This window comes from Rhinopithecus roxellana, chromosome 1 (genome assembly GCF_007565055.1).
Source record: "Rhinopithecus roxellana isolate Shanxi Qingling chromosome 1, ASM756505v1, whole genome shotgun sequence".
Classification (NCBI taxonomy): Eukaryota; Metazoa; Chordata; class Mammalia; order Primates; family Cercopithecidae; genus Rhinopithecus; species Rhinopithecus roxellana.
The window spans coordinates 154,811,225-154,829,339 of record NC_044549.1 but is presented as its reverse complement, the minus strand read 5'-3'; the positions used below and the strand labels follow the sequence as shown (position 1 = coordinate 154,829,339).

Here is an 18,115-nt window from a genome sequence, read left to right as displayed (position 1 = left end):
TTGTACCCTAGTGAATGCATTTGGATGTATTTTAGACACATTTTTTTTTTTTTGCTCCAAATTAAGAATCAGGCAACATATTGTCCTTCTAGTACTTGTAACCAAGTATATATTATAAAATCACTGATAATCTCATGTGTGTGGGGTCAGGTGGTAAAGATATAATTGAAGTAAATACTCTGATTTATTTTTATTTTTACTTTTTTTAAGAAAAAGTGACATTTTTGCTTCAGGAAAAAAAGGCTGAGTGAATAGGTTAGTTGATAATAGTTTCTGCTAGATTTCTGCTATATCTTGCTTTTACCCTGAAGATTCATTTTAGTACCTTCTTTCCTTCTTAAGAGCACATGCTCCTAAAGCAGGGAAGCCCCCAAAGCCTCCTCTACTTCCCATTACTAATTGCTCTGCCCTCTTATCAACCCCGGTAATGAACTCAAAAGTATGGGAGGGCTTTAGCCATATGGAACTTCTGGGAGAGGACTTGCCTGTATTCAGGATTCACTTGGACTAAATGACCAAAGCCTTATTATCACAGTGTTTTAAGTAGGTGATTATATGAGTTATCATCAAAACTGGGACACTTTTGCAAAGGGGCACAGTTAATAATTACACTAAAACAGCAGGTATAAATTGGAGATGTATGGTCATCCTACTTAAACAGAGCCTTCAAGAACAGTGTTTGAAATGTGAATTAAAATGACTCAAAACCAGAGCTTAAGTCTTAGTATTTTCATGTATTTAAGTTTACCTTCTCTTTTATATAATAATCACTTGCTGGGCTCTGATGATGGGATATCCTCTGTATTAGGCACTAGGAAAATATAGGTAAAGAAGATACCAATTTTGTTTTTTCTTCGCTCACAGTATTGTAATATTTTAGAGCAGTGAGTTTCCGGTCTGGCTCATAGCATACTGGGGATCCTAGGGCAATAATGCATTTTATGCTTCCACCAAATTAAAGTATGTTCTGCCAAAGTATGATGATTTAAATGCTCCTGTAATAGTTTTATTAATTTGTCTATTTATACTTGGGATTTTGTTTATGATTTGACATGAAGAAACCATTTATTTTGCTAAGGAAAAGTTTGAAAGCTATTAGTTTGGGCCTTAAAAATGTGTATTTAATATTTGGTTATAGAGTTGTAAGGCTACTTTTTAAAAAGGGGAAGAACTAGACTGATTAAATTTGAAACACATAAAGATGTAAACTGAGTGGGAAACAAATAAATTACCTGAAGTATATAAAGGTCTGCTATGTATTAGAGGTTTTGTGATTCTAGCGGGCACAGGTAGGACCCATAAGTGGTACTTATGGGAATAGAGGCTTCAGCTGCAGAAAACTTTCTAGCAGTCATAACTTTTCTGCTACAGAAGCGGCTGTCTTATCAGGTAGTGAGTTCCTTGTCATTGGACACGTACACGTGAACTCACAGACGGCGGGGAAGCTTCATCTTGAGCGCCACGTTAGATGAAATGTCTCCATTAACAATTGCACACTTCAAGGATGTTAACTTTCTATATTGGTGAATATTGGGTCCTTTACTACTTCCTTAAAAATATCTAAAGTGTGTGTGTATGTGTGCGTGTATTTGTGTTTTATCAGAACATTAGTTAACTGAGTATATTTTTCATGTATTTTATTTTATATTTTTACGCAGTAGTCAATAATTGATAAAAATACAGAAAGCTACTACAACAGTTCTCTCATCAAGAGAAACTTAAAAGGCATAATGTCCACTGATGTGATTCCGAAACTGATTTGAAATAGCCTGGTGCATTTTTACTCTGTTGCCATTGGTTAATGCTTAACCAGATTTTGTCTCTGTTTCAAAATCTGGAAATAAAAGTGGAACAACTTCCACAATGACTTGAGAAAAAGGTCCCCAGTTGAAAATGCTTCCAATTGTTTTGCCATTAAATGTAAAGTTGCAAAACTAGCCTTTCCTACGTAATTTAAACTAGTGAGAAGCTTGTCTATTTTTCATACCATTTCAAATACTGAGAAATAATTTCTCTAGGCTCTTGGAGTTAAATAAAAATTATATTTCAGAGTATATAATGCATGAGGTTGGATTTCTTTGTTTTCTAAAACTGTATCTCATGGTCCTTGAAGGTTGATAATTTATATATCTTTTACCACTTTATTTTTCTATTATTTATGGATTAAAATTTTAAATTAGCAATATACTTATATTTTGCTTTAGAATAAAGTTGATTTTTAAACACTTGTTTAGAGACAGGGTCTCATTCTGTTGCCCAGGCTGGAGTGCAGTGGCACGGTCATGGCTCACTGTAACCTTGAACCCTTGGTCTCAAGTGATCCTTCCACCTCAGCCTCCTGAGTAGCTAGGATTAGAGAGGCGAGCCACCATTCCTAGCTAATTTTGTTTAGAAATTATTATTTTTTTTCCCAGAGACACATCTTGTTAGGTTGCCCACGCTGATCTCGAACTCCAGGCCTCGAGCAATCCAGGGTCTCCTCCCAAAGTGCTAGGATTATATGTGTGAGCCACTGCTCCCAGCTGAGCTTTTTCTGAATAGATATTTAAGATGATATGTAATTAGAGAATCAGAGATTAAACTGGAAACTTTAATTTACAGTAACAATAAAATATTAATTCAATAATATTAATTTAAATTATAGGCCAGGTGTGATGATTTTAATCTCAGCACTTTGGGAGGCTGAGGTGAGAGGACCGCTTGAGCCCAGGAGTTCGAGACTATCCTGGGCAACATAGTGAGACTTTGTCTTTACAAAATAATTTAAAAATTTGCCAGACATTGTGGCACACCTACAGTCCCGGCTACTTTAGAGAGGCTGAGGTGGGAGAAATACTTGAGTCTACGAGTTGCAGGCTTCATTGAGCCATGATGGTGCCACTGCACTACAGCTCGGGCAACAGAGTGAGACCCTGTCTCTAAATAATAATAATGATAATAATAATAAAAATAACAAATAAATTATAATGTCCAAACTCAATTCAAATGTTCTAAGCTAATTTATAGTAGTTCTGATATAGGATACAAACAACACGATTGACAGTTTTGTGAACAATATGATGTTCAAAAGGCTGAAGTATAATTGGTAACTCCCCATCTTGTTGCTATGATTACTCTTAGCAGATTATGTGGCCTGAATAAACATTGCTTCACAGCCACAAGCAATGTTATCAGATGTAAATATGTCTTAGCATTCATCAATAGTAGACTCATATTCATTGAAGAAAAAATTAAGAATTTCTACTTTTTCAAGTTATAACTAAAATTGCTTTTAAAATCTTCCTTATTTTATTGACATATCAAAATAAATATTCAATAACAGAAAAATACAAACAAAATCATTAAAAAATTAAGATAATTAGAATATCCGGAAGTGGTAGCAAAATTTCATGGCCTCACTGATGGGCATGACAGACTTGTAAATGGATATCTAAAATGGAGTGTTTACATGTTTTATTACAAGTTTGAACAAGCTATCAGGGCAGCATAGCTGAGTGAGCAGCAGTTAACTTGCACACTTACACAGTTATTGGTAGGTTTAGAAATAGACGATGCTAGATAACCGTTAAAGAGACTGCTAGGTCTCCTTAGAGATCATATTGGTGATTTTTCCTATCGTCACTTTTTCCTCCTGGGTGAGGGGCAAAATTTTTATGCATCTCACCTTTACAAACCCAGATTTCCATTTTTAGAAGTAGATTTACTGAACTCAAAGAGGTGCAGGCTATGGTTGCCTGTTTTCTCTTGGCCTTGAACAGAAAAGCAGTCTATTAGAATCAAGGACTAAGAAGAAACCTGCTAAAGAGCCCATTTTTTGCCAGCACAGCACAGTCCACAGACTAGCGATAACATTATGGATCATAAGAAGTTGTGGGAGGAGATTTTGAAGATCATTATTAATTGCTTATTATTTTAGATCTGCAGAAACTGAGGTCCAGAGAGAATTCACATTTTCTTGGTTACTTTGCCACATGGAACAATTCTTATCAAATGTGACCTGGAATGCAAGGTTGGGGCCATTTTTCTTCTGTGCTAATTTTCATTGTCACGGTTGTGAACTTTCTTGGCAGAGAAATTGTTTACTTCTGTGCTCTATTCCATTGCCTTTTACCTACCCCATCTAGTTATAATCTAGCAATCAATAGAGTTACAAGCTTGTTTAATCAGACTTTCCTCCTGCAGATGCTCTTCGGAGGTAGAACACTTGGGTTTAAACCCAGCCTCTGGTATGTTCTAGCTGCTCTATTACATTGGATAAGTCTCTTCAGCTTCTCCAAATCTTGGTATTTGAATACTCAAATTAGAAGAGGTAAATTAGTTCCTAAGATTTCTCCTAGCTGGGACTCTCTGTGACCTTTTAGCTCTTAAGTAGTCTGTCCTGACTATTGTCAACCATGTCTGTTTTTTTCCTTGACTGATAGAAACTGTGGCAAACAAAAGGCCACTTAGTCCGTATTTGTTCCATTCTTAACCTTCTCTCCTGAGAGTCCTGATCTTTCAGTGCTATTGTTTCCCTGTCAGGGTTGATGGTTTCCTTTTGGAGTGCCATTCTGAATCGGAAGTGAAAGTGCAGTGTGGAGGAATGTCACTGTTCTGTCTCACTTTTTCCTTTTTTTTTTTTTTTTCTTTGAGATGGAGTCTCACCCTGTCTCCCAGGCTGGAGTGCAGTGGCACAGCCTTGGCTCACTGCAACCTCTGCCTCCCGGGTTCAAGTGATTCTCCTGTCAGCCTCCCAAGTAGCTGGGACTACAGGCATGCCCCTCTGTAGCCGCTTAATTTTTGTACTTATAGTTGAGATGGGGTTTCAACATGTTGACTATGAGGATCTTGAACTCCTGACCTCAAACGATCTGCCTGCCTTGGCCTCCCCCAAAGTGCTGGGATTACAGGTCTGAGCCCCTGGGGCCGGCCCTGTCTAACTTCTTTATCTGAGACAGTGTTTACTTGTCTAGACCTGACGCTTCTCTCCCTTGCTGCTTTGTAGTTCATTTGGATCCTGAAATGCCACTGAGTTTTTCTTGTCACCTGCAGCATTGCCAAGAACAAGGAGTGCACCATTAATGTTAATTTATTTTTTCTGGTACTCTGTGCAAGGCAGATGGACATTTAATGTGTCGATCCCAAGCCTACCTTCCCTCACTCTATACTCCCTGGTCTCACAGGAGTTAAAACATAATTTTGTAAGAAACCTTAGCTCCTTGAGATTGTGGACTTGTGGGGGAATCATGGAAACATGAGAGTTAGAGGGAATGGTAGTGGATATCTAATCTTTAGTGTACAGATAGGAAGGGTCACTGAGGTTCAAAGAGGTTAAGAACTAAAGTCATAGACCCAGATAATGACTGAGCTAGATAGAAGCCACGTCCAAGTCCTCTGCATCTAAGTCTAGTGCCTTTTCCAGTTTTTCCAAATGTCTCTCAGATAGCCTATATAAAGGTTTGGCATTTCTGTAGCGTTGTTCTCTCGTTACCTCTTCTGAGCAATGCCAGCTGTCCATGCAGAGAGTGGGGCACCTAGCCAGTGCTGGACCAAAGCTATCTATAAGAAGAAGTTGAGTGAATACATTGACATTTTCAGACCATGGTAGATCCTGCTTTGCCCTTCCGGCTCTATCTGACCTGATGCTTCAGAGGAAGAGTGAATACATTTGCTGTTCAACTAACAATTGTGTGTAATTTTCAGCCTGCGTTATTCTTCAATGCTGTCTTCCCACGCTTCCACCACATGCCACAGCATATCTGCTTCTCAATTACACTGGTAGGGACTTACACCGTTTGGAAAAGGTTTGCCTAAATACTTATTTACTTGTGCATAATACATCTTGATTGATACCTTGTTAATCTCTGAGATCAACCCAAGAATCTGTCCTTCAATGGGGAGGATAGAAGAGTCAGGGAAACAGGTGACAGAAAAAGAGAGAAAAAGAGGACTGTGCTTCCTCACTGACGAGCAAAGAGGAGAATTACAGACGATATCAAAACAAAGAGAGTTACGGATGATATAGAATCTCGCTTTACTTGGCGCTGGCTACTTGTTAAGTCAAGATCTTTCATAGACTCATAAAAGCTTGTGAGCAGAGTTGTCATTTGTACCATCTAATTCCATCACCACATTTTTCGAGAAGGACACAAGATTTCAGAGATAACGGAAGTTACACAATGGGCTCATGGCAAAGCTAAGACTAAAAGCTGGGTCTGAATTCTGAAGATCAGGCATCTTCCCACTAAATACTGAGATGTGGACAATAATGGAGAGCCATATAGCCCAGAGGGGGAACCATGTTGTACCAGTTTAATGGATGATTAGGAAAACAGTTTTCAAATTCCAGGAAGGTACTGACTTTTGTATAAAGAGAACGTTTAAAAAAAACCTTCAAAGTTATAGGAGAGTGTTATTTAAATTGTAACAGCTTGTTTAAATGAAGAAAATGTTGCTAAGGGACATGAATGCTAAACGTTAGTCTGCCATCAGCTACTTCTGATGTTTAAGTCAAATAGTCCCTCAGTTCTGTGGTGTTAATGTATGTCTCTTTTCTAATACCATTCATTTATTCAGTGCACACTGACCAAGTGCTAGGCCTTGAATTAGTTGCCAGGAAGATGTAGGGACTAATACAATGTCATTTAAATATTAAGAGAAATGCTCTAAGTCAATTGTTCTCAACACTTGGATCAGAGTATATACATAAAGATCCCCGTATGAGGTTAGTGTGCAGACTGTTTTGATAAACACTACTCTAAGCTTATTGCAATGGATGTTAGATAATACGATGTAACAGTTGTTTGTTTTTCAGTTTTGGTAATCTATATAAATCTTTTTAGAAGAGTGGCACACTGATTTGCAGGAAGAAAAGGAAAATATGACCAAACACTACTTCTTTCTGTTTTTGTGGATGACAATGACTTGGCATTCGCATGGCATCCTGAGAGAGGCTTAGTAGCTTTGTTAGTATTAATTGTCAGTTGGCCTATGGCCCTAAGTTGGTCTGTTGACGATTGGCTTCATTACTTTGTGGTCCTGTGGCTTATTATGATTAGATTTGAGGGTACAGAATAGAGAAAACATTATGGCAAGTAGAATTCAAGAGCTGGAATGGAAATAATAAGAGCAAAAACAACTGTTAAGTGCTGATTTCCTTTGATTTGTGGTGTCTTCCTTTCTTCTCCAAATAAGGAGGTAATACAGAGTGAGGACCGGAGAGATTTGGAGTCAAAGATCTGTGTCCCAGCTTCAGCTTTGCTGTTCGTTAGCTATATATCTGTGAGCAAGTTATTCAACCTCTTGCAGTCTTACTTTCTTGATTTGCTAGATGTGGGTAATGATGATGCTACCTCCTATGGCCGTCAGGATGACTGTGTGGCCATTGAAAAATTGTTTGACGTATAATACATCTTCAATAAACACTTGTTATTTATTGTCAGTCTCTAGTCTTCTTAGGATGGCTGGGGGAAAAGACAGAAGAGCAGCAGAGAAGTTGATAAGTGAAACCTCTTAGGTTCTTCTTAATTGCTTGCGTTTGACAATTTCTGAAAGAGCAACGCTGAGGAAGCAGCAGCTCCCCAGTTCTCTTCAGCAGGAGGCATCTTGCTTAGAGGAGGGCCATTGCTCTTGCTTTCCTGTCTGCTTATGGTGGTTGTGTATTCAGAGCCTCTCTGGAAATCTTCCCTTTCACTTCTTGCTTTCATGATGATTATGAGCTTCGAGTGAAACCTATCTAGAATGAGGGGAAGTAAGAGCAGTGTGAATCTTGGTCCAGCAACACCAGTTCTCATCACTGCTTATCTTTGTGTTTACATGGGTCTGTCTGAGAAGCCAAGAAGCCCCAGTGATATGTGCTAGTTCATCTGTTCATTAAACTTGTGAAGTTTCATCAAACCCATTTATCAAAATGAAGAGCTGTAATTAAGATTTTAGAGAAAGAAAGCACTCTAGAATATTAGAGCCGATTGGGACTTTACAGGTATTCATTTTGCAAATGAGTAAAGGTCACACTGGTATAAATGAGACTAGAACTGGGGCCACAGGGACTCTATGTCTATACGATTGGATTTATCACTTTCCTTGGATCCATCCTACATTATTTAATTTTTAGTACCTGGAATTTTCACTCTTGTTATCTTCCTGTTCAAGGATAAAAGCTCTAGATTCTCATCTTTATCTTACCTTTATATAAGACCTTTAAAAGGCAGGACTCATGTTGTCTTTTAAAACTTTCCCCTAACTATTCTCCCTGAATCCCTCATTTTGGTACCACTGGTCTGATCCCTGTCCTACAGAAATGCCTTGCTTCATACCCAGGCTCACAGTATTATTTCTAATCTTTGCCCTTGTTACTCCAGTTTTCTTTTATTTACTCATCATTCAAAGTCCTGGTTAAGGGCTACCTCTGCCAAGCTTATGCTAGCTTTTCTGACATCCCCCAAGATTTTTCATGTGCTTTCTGTGTTACTGTCTTTCTCTTTTCACATTTATAAATATTTCTTCCTCAAATAGGCTTTGAGCTCTTTGAGTAAAGAATAAGAATCTGATTCATCTATAGCTCCAGTGCCAGGCAAATAAATTCATTCATTCATTACATTAACAGACATTTTTATTGAGTACCTATCATGTGTAGGCCCTGGGATTATAAAATGTCCACTCTCAAGGATTTGAGAGTTTAGTTTGGGAAAAAAGCAAGCAGATGGGCAGGGTACCATGTGATGAATATGTGACAACAGTATGTAGATGCTGTGGAATTGTACTATAAGGATATATAACTTGAACTGTAGGATATAGTGCAAGATTTACCTTCAATGACTAGTAGAAAGTAATGCTTATGATCTAAATTGATGCATAGTACATTGGAAGTCATTTTTAGACAAGAAGTAGCTTGGTTTAGAGAGAGGAGAGATCAAACCTAGGAAAAAAATGGTGAATTTCTCTCAGAAAGTACTGCAAAATGACCTCAGAATAAATAGAAAACTACTACTACTATCATAGAAGTTACTGATAATATGATTTATATCTGTTAAAGGAAGATATATTTAGATGACTTTATGCTGAATTTGGATAACCTTTAAAAAACCAGATAATTCCAATGAAGTTATTAAATAACCTAGACAGTAGAGGTGGTTGGAGAAAACTCCCTTATCAAAACCTAATCATAAGTAAAACAGGCAGAAAAAATGCTATAAAATGCTCTTTATTATGATTATATGTAATCCCAGCACTTTGGGAGGTCGAGACGGGCGGATCACGAGGTCAGGAGACCGAGACCATCCTGGCTAACATGGTGAAACCCCGTCTCTACTAAAAAATACAAAAAACTAGCCGGGCGACGTGGTGGGCGCCTGTAGTCCCAGCTACTAGGGAGGCTGAGGCAGGAGAATGGCGTAGACCCAGGAGGCGGAGCTTGCAGTGAGCTGAGATTCGACCACTGCACTCCAGCCTGGGCGGCAGAGCGAGACTCCGTCTCAAAAAAAAAAAAAAATAAAATAAAATAAAATAAAATAAAATAAAATAGCCTAGTTAATTCATTAATATATCAAAACACAACTGTAACAAAGGATTTATTCTAGGAGTGCAAAGATGGTTCAATATCTAGGCTTTATCAACATATTTCATTACATCATCAAATTAAGGGAGGGAAAAAGAGGTTAATGCATCAGTGGTTGCTAAAGAGGGCACTGCAGCTGTGACTAGATAAGATTTTATTCCACAAATGCAAAGATAGTTCAATATCTGGAAATCTATCAGCATGCTTCATTACATCACCAAATTAAGGAAAGTAAAAAGAGATGATTGTATCAGTGAATGCTATAGCAATTCTAGAAAGATATGAGTAACTAAGAAAGGGTAATGGTCATTCACTGACCCATTTCTGTGTAAGATAGTTGTGTAAGGGCTTCTTGCCTAGGCGTTGTGACAGTATAGTGAGACTACCTGGAGTTTCCAACTTGTTGGGACATGTAGGCAGGTAAATAAATGACTTCCTTGTGGACTGTTATAAGTATGCAGAAAGTAGTAAAGTGCCCAGAAAAAGGAATTAAGCTTCTCTTCTTTGGAGGAGTTAGGGAAATGTTCACAGAGTTAGAGACATTTGAGCTGGGACAATATAAAAATATAGGGCTTGGTAGAAAGTGAAAAGAGGTAAACGGCATTGTTGATGTTGAACACAGCATGAGCAAGGGTTCAGAATCATGAAAACTTATTATAAATCCTGGGAATGGTGTCACTGGGTCACTGCTGACATGCAGAAGAATGCTGAGAGAAGACACTGAAAAGGTCATCTGCAAACAAATGATTGGTCAGAAGATGGGCCTCTCAGGAGGAGTAGCTCCAGGTGCTTCTTCATGGAGGGCAGTGTGCGGGTAATTTATGATGCTGGGGGACAACTGAAATGACTGTGGAGCCAATGATTTATCTATTGATGCTTAAGTTTTATTTATAGTCTCCCAGAAATTGCCTATTTCTTTATATCTGTGCTATATCTGAAAAGCCAAGATGATACAGTCAGTCAGTAACTTGGGATTGCTGTGAAAAATGTGAATCTTTGCTTAAGAAACTACTGCCTCCCATATTAACCAATTTTAAACCTTTTATTGTAAAATGATGTTAGATTTATAGAGACCTTTCAAGGACAGTATTAAGCCATTTTAAAAATTATAATTAACATTTATACTACAAATGTGCTTAATGCATTAAAAGTTTCAAACCTTTACTTGATCCCTTTTATTTCACACTTATATTCACTTTAGTCATACTGAAAGCAAACCAGTCACTTTTATCACTTTTATCCCAATTTAGTAGAAGACCAAGCCTCAATTAAAAGCAAAAGCAAAACCAAAATTGGCATTTCTCAGCCGTGTGAGATGGGTTTGGTTTTGGTATTTAGAAAAAAAATCATCTCAAGTTATTCCAAATGTGTAGCTAAATTTAAAAACCATGAGTAAAACAGACATTCATTGGTTGTTTTTCTATATTGGTTTTGTGCTAGGCCTTAATGGTAGTTTATAAATGTGTAAAATATGGTCCTTACCCTTTTAAGGAACTCCCAGCTTAGCAAGTATATGTGTGTCTTTGTGTGTGTATATATATACATGTATGTATGTGTGTGTATATATGAATATGTAAAAGGTACAGGGGAAGAAAAAGAAAAGAAAGGCCCTGTAACCAGAGTGAAAAGCCAGTACCATCACTGGCTTCAATAGCAATGTGTCCTGATTTCCAGTTTAGAGTCTTTGTCATTGATTCATGTTATCCTCATCTTTTAAGAAAATTGTACATCAAGCTGTTCTTCCAAGCAAGATGGTCGTAAAATTGCCATTGACTTTCTATAAGAATAGAGGCATCTTTTTTTTCTCACTTTGCATAGCACTTTATACTATAAAAAGTACTTTAATATCATCTCATTGGTTGCCATAAAAATTCTGAGAGTTAAGGAAGACAGAGGTTTATATGTTTGTTTGTTTGTTTTTTGAGAGAAGGTCTCCCTCTGTTGACCAAGCTGGAGTGCAGTGGTGCAATCACAGCTTACCACAGCCTCAGTCTCCCAGGCTCAAGTGATCCTCCAACCTCAGCCTCTTGAGTAGCTGGAACGACAGGTGTGCACTATTATATCCCGCTAATTTTTTAATTTTTTGTAGAGACCGAGTCTCGTTCTATTGCCCAGGCTGTTCTCAAAACTCCAGGCCTCAAGTGCCTTGCCCTCCAAAGTTCTGGGATTAGAGGTGTGAGCCATTGTGCTTGGCTGAGTCCTCTGAGAGAGTGAAACTATCTGAGGCTCTAGAGGAGATGCTGTTCAAAGTCATGCCACTTGTTGGTGGTGTGGACTGATGTTAATGTCCAGGCAACACTCTTTCCCAGCTCTCCCCTCCACCCTGTCTCTCTGTTACTGTGCCATGTACTGAGGCCTTTGATTTCTGCATTCTGATGCTCTTTGTCTTTACAGACATCTGGAGGTAATCATGTAGCCCTCTTAATTAATTCGGTTCAATTAATAAATTAGTAGGTGGCTTTTGGGCTGGGGGCGGGTACAGGGTGCCTTCCGGGCGTCCCTGTGCTGGAGAGCTCTTGCAATCAGGCTTGGAGAGCCCTCCTCGGCAGCAGCCTCTGAGTGTCATCCCCAACAGGCAGGCTGACTGGAGAGGTGTTTGGCTTACCCTGAAAAAAGGAGACATTTCCTTTCTTCAAATGGTATGTGCAATCTGATCGGAGCAGCATCTGGGCTGATCTGATTGTTCCCTCCTAGTTTAAGTGAGCTTTTCGTGAAGGTCCAACATGGTATCAGCTCAGCATACATGTCGATGGGCATTTCTTTGTTGTGCAGGGCTGACCTTTGCGTTACATGTGTTGAATATTCTATCCTCTGGCCCTAAATTCCAATAATTGTCCCAGACACTGTGACAACCAATATGCCCCTCTTCCCCTTTTCCACGTGCCCCTTGGTGGGGACCAGAGCTGCTCCTGCAGATGGGTCATTTAAAAGTGTCCTGCCAGGTATCTGTTAAACCCTTGTTTCCAAAATAAACTTGCAGTGGTTCCTTAATAACTGAAGAATAAATTTAAACTGAACTGTGGCTGCTAAGCTGTCTGTGCTTTGGTTTCAACCCACCTTTTAGTTCTTTTGCTTGCTACTTTCTGCTATTCCCCCTCCAAGCACACTAAACGTAAATGCTGTGTACTTTTCTGCCTATATCTTTTGCTAACATTTTTCAGGCTCAACCCTACTTAGCACTCAAACCCAGTCTGGATATCACCTCATCAATAAAATCTTGTTAATTCTGCCCCTACCGAGAAGTGAACCTATGTTTTTCTGCATCTCAGCAACACTTGTTCTTAACCTCACTTAGGTAACTTAGCACTTCATTTAGGCATAACCATTTAATTGGAGAGATAATTAATTTAATAGATTATTAATAAAATTCAAGCTCTTTTCCATTCTCCTACCATAAAAACTCCTTCAAGTTAGGAACCATTTCTTATTCATATCTATTTCCCAAGAGTGCTAGGCACTAAAATAGTTGACTATTGGAAGGGAGATATTCAAGTTTGAGGGAGTGTTCTCTTCCTGCTCCTCCTCCATCTCTTTCTCTCTTTCTCTCTTTCTCCTTTTCCTCTCCTTCTTCCTCTTCCTGTCCTCCCTCCTCTTCCTCCTCCTCTTTCTACTCATGATTCCTCTGCCTCTTCATTTTTCCTTTTTCCATTTTCTTTCATCCTTCGTTCCAGAGAACTTTATCAAGATTCATTTAGTATAGATTAAGATGAAGTAGCAATCAAATGAGGAGTACTGTCTTCATTTTCATGCTTCTATAAAAACAGTGTTCGTTTCTTTTTCATTGCAGATTCCAACAATGTCTCACCCATCTTGGCTGCCACCCAAAAGCACTGGTGAGCCCCTCGGCCATGTGCCTGCACGGATGGAGACCACCCATTCCTTTGGGAACCCCAGCATTTCAGTGTCCACACAACAGCCACCCAAAAAGTTTGCACCAGTAGTTGCACCAAAACCTAAGTACAATCCATACAAACAACCTGGAGGTGAGGGTAAGTGCTGGGATTTCAGAGTTGGTTACTTGCAGTAGGAAAATTCAATGTTGTATAGGTGATTTGTAGTACAAAGTTGTGTCAGAAAAAGGTAGTTTGTGAATTCACAGCGTGGTTGTCATAGGCTACTAAAAGTAAAGGAGCGCCTGGAAATAGTCTAGACCAACCTCCCCTTTTAGGAAAAAGACTTTTTATGGGTTATATGGCTATGATTACATAGTGAAATGGGGTTAGAGCTCAAACTAGAAATCTGGCCTCTTTAGTTACAGCTCAATGCCTTTCTACTGCATTATCTTCCACCTCCAGCTCATTCTCTTACAGGGTTTTAGCTACCAGACAGTCATCCCTCCCACTTGCCGTTGGACAAATGTCCGCAAATGCTGCCAAGCAGTAGTCCAATCAGACACTTACACAAAGTGAATCTAATAAAGTGCATGGAATTGTTTACCTCCTCTGGCTGTTTTTCTTCCCTTAGGCTGCCGAAGGATAAAGTTGTCTAGAGTGTTCTGTGAGATTTGCATTTGTTAAATCTCCCAGACAAATTTGAGTGAAGCCTATTTTCAGGGGTTTTAATAACAATGCATTCAGTTTACATCACGTAGAGTTTGAAGGTCTACGTGAGCTCCAGCTCTCGTGTGTATGTGTGTGTATACACTCACACACGAAGCCTTAGGGGCAGTATAAATGGTACCGTACTCTGGTTGAAAAGGTTCCATATTTTTACCAACGAATGCTAGCAGCTTATTCAAACTCAAGAAACAATAGCTTAAAAAAACAAAAACAAACAAACAAACAAAAAAACTGAAGAATAGGAGCTGAGAGAGAAGAGGCAGTGAAAGGAGATTTAACTCCCTTTGTTTTCTGTCCCTGTCCCACCATTAAAAAAATTAATATCTTACCCCTCTCCGTGATGTTTCCAGTTGCTTCTTGAATGACATTAATGTTTGTTTTGTCAATATTGCTTGCAGGTGTTTCACACTCTGTGCTATAGTTCAGTCCTCCTCTTTCTTTCCTGTCCTCTCCTGCGCCCAGGAAACACTTTGCTAGTCTATTAGTATTTTGGGTCGGGTGCCAGAAGCCTAGTTCAGATGTCTGGCTTGTGTAAGGTGAACACCTAGGCTGGGTGGTAGAGAAGATCAGGCTTCAGCATGCATGACTAAGCTGCAGCTGTGGATCGTTGGGTATCCTTTGCCTCAGAAAGTGCAAGAACAAGACCTTCAGAAAGCTGCTCTTAAAAAACAATAAATGAAGCCTTTGGTGCTGTACTAATCTCTATAGCACTCCATGATGTTTTATTGCTTTAGAAGGAAACTGCATCTTTGCAATCTATCAATCACTTAGTGGAAATGGCTTTCTTTGACTCATCCTTCTTTAGTGATTTCAGGGCTTGGGAATGGGATGAATGGGATCTGGAAGAGAATCTCTCTTCATAGGGACAGGAGGAGCCATATGTTGGCCTCCTCATTTATGGTTTTTTTTTTTTTTTTTGAGATGGAATTTCACTCTCGTTGTCCAGGCTGGAGTGCAATGGCGTGATCTTGACTCACTGCAACCTCCGAGTCCCGGGTTCAAGTGATTCTTAGCCTCACCCTCCCGAATAGCTGGATTATAGGCATACACCACCGTGCCCGACTAATTTTGTATTTTCAGTAGAGACGGGGTTTCTCCATGTTGGTCAGGCTCATCTCGAACTCCTGACCTCAGGTGATCCGCCAACCTCGGCCTCCCAAAGGGCTGGGATTACAGGTGTGAGCCACCGTGCCTGGCCCTCATTTATGTTTTCAATGTTTCCCTTTGTCATCTTACTAAGGGCATTGTTATTTTTGTCTCCTAATTTCTGGGGAAAGCTTCAGTGGACCTCCCTCTAATCTGAACAGAATAGAGACATGTCCAGTTGTAGAGCAGAAGGCAAAGGTGTGAGGAAGTCTTTGTAGATATGAGAGTTCTTATAGGCCTGAGCCTTATGGTGAGGGCAGATCCTATATTAAGAGGGCTAATAAATGGCATATATGAGATAGGGAGAAGAGAAGCATATAGTGGCCTCCCTTTAGACTCCTTTATTGTGAATTTGACATGCCCTCCCTGTACTATGTGTGGTTCACCCACTGTCTTATTCTCTAGGAAGAAGAGAAGTGGTTTGTTTGCATGCTCGGCAGCGCACAGTCCTTGGTCCCCTCTCAACATGTCACCCCACATGTTTTCGTTACCTGCTAAAATTCTGTTTGTATCACTTTCTCCAAAATGTCTAGGTGTGGCCTAAATCAGAAGTAATTACTCCCTTGCCCGAGTTTCCACATCTTATTCTTTGACCTATCCAAATTTCTACTACTTTTGTTATTGCTCCCGCTTACATTCTGTCCCATATTGAACATGTAGTATGTGCCAGGCTCTTTGCTTTCTCATTAGTATTTTATTGCCTTATTATGTAACCCTACAAAATGTTTTTTTTTTTTTTTCTTATAAAGAAATGGAAGCTTAAAGGAGGTGACATTCTCTATGATTTGTTTGGAGTATGTTCCTGAACTAAAGCTGCTGTCCATATCCAGCATGCGATACTGCTTGTCCTTCTATTCACAGCACGTGTGGCACCAAGCCCCATATTACAGTGATACGTCCCTGCGTCCCTTATAAGAATATATATAAGCTTTGCTTCCTCATTGAAGCAACAAGACATGGTTTCTCACTCGTCCTTATGTTCCTCATAGCTCATATTATGCTACTGTGTTTTTAGTAGGAATGGTTGCATATGGTCAAATGTATGTCTGTGTGTTCTTATGTATGCATATATATTTGGATGGCTGGCGGATGGCTGGCTGGGTGAGTGCACTGCTCAGTAATGCTTCTCCAAAGCAGTTTGGAATATGGTATAACTCAGTCTTTTGTTTTCTGAAATTTTGGTTCTCTCTTGCATTTCTGCCAATTCTCACTCTTTTTCTCTCTCCCCCTCTCTCTAAATATAATAACCTTTACCTTTTCTGAATATGCAAGAGAAGAAATTTTCCTTTAATATGTAAGTTAAAGACAAATCTTGGGAACAGTTTATGGACATTCAGACTTTTTAAAATAGAAGCTACATTTCTGCATCTGCTGTATGACACGAAGATGTATCCATGTATTTGTTGGAAGTAGATTTGCTTTTCTTTATATTTAATTTAAATGTTATCAGTGCATTCTGTTACTCTGAACATTTTTGTAACTTATGTCTATTGTGTTTAAATGTTTACACATTTTAAAAGTTTATAACCATTCTTTTTCTTTTCTTTTTTTCGTTCAGAATGTTCTATACTCTTAGTGAAATTCCCAAGATAGTAGGTAGCACAGGTTTTAGTTCCAGGATGCATTGGTGATAACAGCTTATGCTCTGTATTGCCTCAGCTCATGCTGTTTTTTTGCTTTTAGCATGTACTTGTCCCCCAGTTTCCTGCTTCTACAGTCTTTTAATTCATTGCTTAAAAGTTGACCTTCACAAAGCTCAACCACAAATGCAGAAAGTTAGAACTAGTAGAAATCACACAACCCATCTTGTTCTGATGTAAATGTGAAAACTGCAGTCTAGAAAGTGTAAGTTATTTATTCAGAGAAGCACCGTCTGCTCCGAGCGGAGTTGGCACTCAAGTCTTTTCCCTCTAACTCTAGAGTTATCCCAAACCTTGTACTATATTATAATGGCAAACTGTTCTTTACTACCCCATAACCTCATGCATTGTATACAGTTCTTATGACAATGTGTTTTTAATAGATTTGCTTGTATATGCACCTGTGTTCTCTAATGGAGTCTGAACTTTGAGATTCATGGGCTGCCTGATTCATGCCTTTTCCCTCAACGGCACCTAGCAGGATACCTGACACATACTAGGGACTCAATAGTGTGTGTAGAACTGAATTAATTGATAAAGCACAATAATATAAACCTACTTCTCCAGATACATGTTGTAGGTTCTTAGCGACTTTTATGAGACACTGTGGTTCTGCAGCTTCGACCTATGTCTTTGAATGACTTTTCCTTCCAAGCCCGTTCTTTGAGCTTACATTTCTGAGCTTGGTGTTGTATCTGTAATCTCTGGAGTTGGCTTTCCCATGTTTTAATTCTGACTGTGAAAGTAGAAAAATACCCACATGTTTTCCACATCAACTTGTCTTTCTGGGGCACCCATATTTATATATATAGTTTTTTAACATTTTTTAAATTTTTTTTTTAGTTAAATAGCTGTTGGAGAACAGGTGGTTTTTGCTTACATGGAGAAGTTATGTAGTGGTGATTTCTGAGATTTCGGTGTGCCTGTTGCCCGAGCAGTGTACGCTATAGTCTTTTATCCTTCGCATCCTTCCCACCCTTCACCCTGAGTCCCCAAAGTCCATTATATAATTTTTATGCCTTTGCATCCTCATAGCTTAGCTCCCACTTATAAGTGAGAACATACAGTATTTGATTTTCCATTCCTGAGTTACTTGTAGAATAATGGTCTCCAACTCTATCCAAGTTGCTGCAAATGCCATTATTTCATACTGTTTTATGGCTGAGTAGTATCCCACAGTGTATATATACCACTTTTTTTTAATCCATTTGTTGGCTGATGGGTATTTAGAAGAT

At 39.0% G+C, this 18,115-nt stretch overlaps 1 protein-coding gene across 1 annotated transcript in view; it reads left to right on the top strand.

Annotated features, from left to right (window-relative positions):
- Positions 1 to 18,115, top strand: part of LPP (LIM domain containing preferred translocation partner in lipoma) — a 670,645-nt gene that overhangs the window by 157,505 nt on the left and 495,025 nt on the right. Inside the window, exon 4 of the mRNA XM_030932348.1 lies at positions 13,323 to 13,524. Coding sequence (XP_030788208.1) covers positions 13,323 to 13,524 — 202 coding nt within the window. The remainder of the gene's footprint in view (positions 1 to 13,322; positions 13,525 to 18,115) is intronic.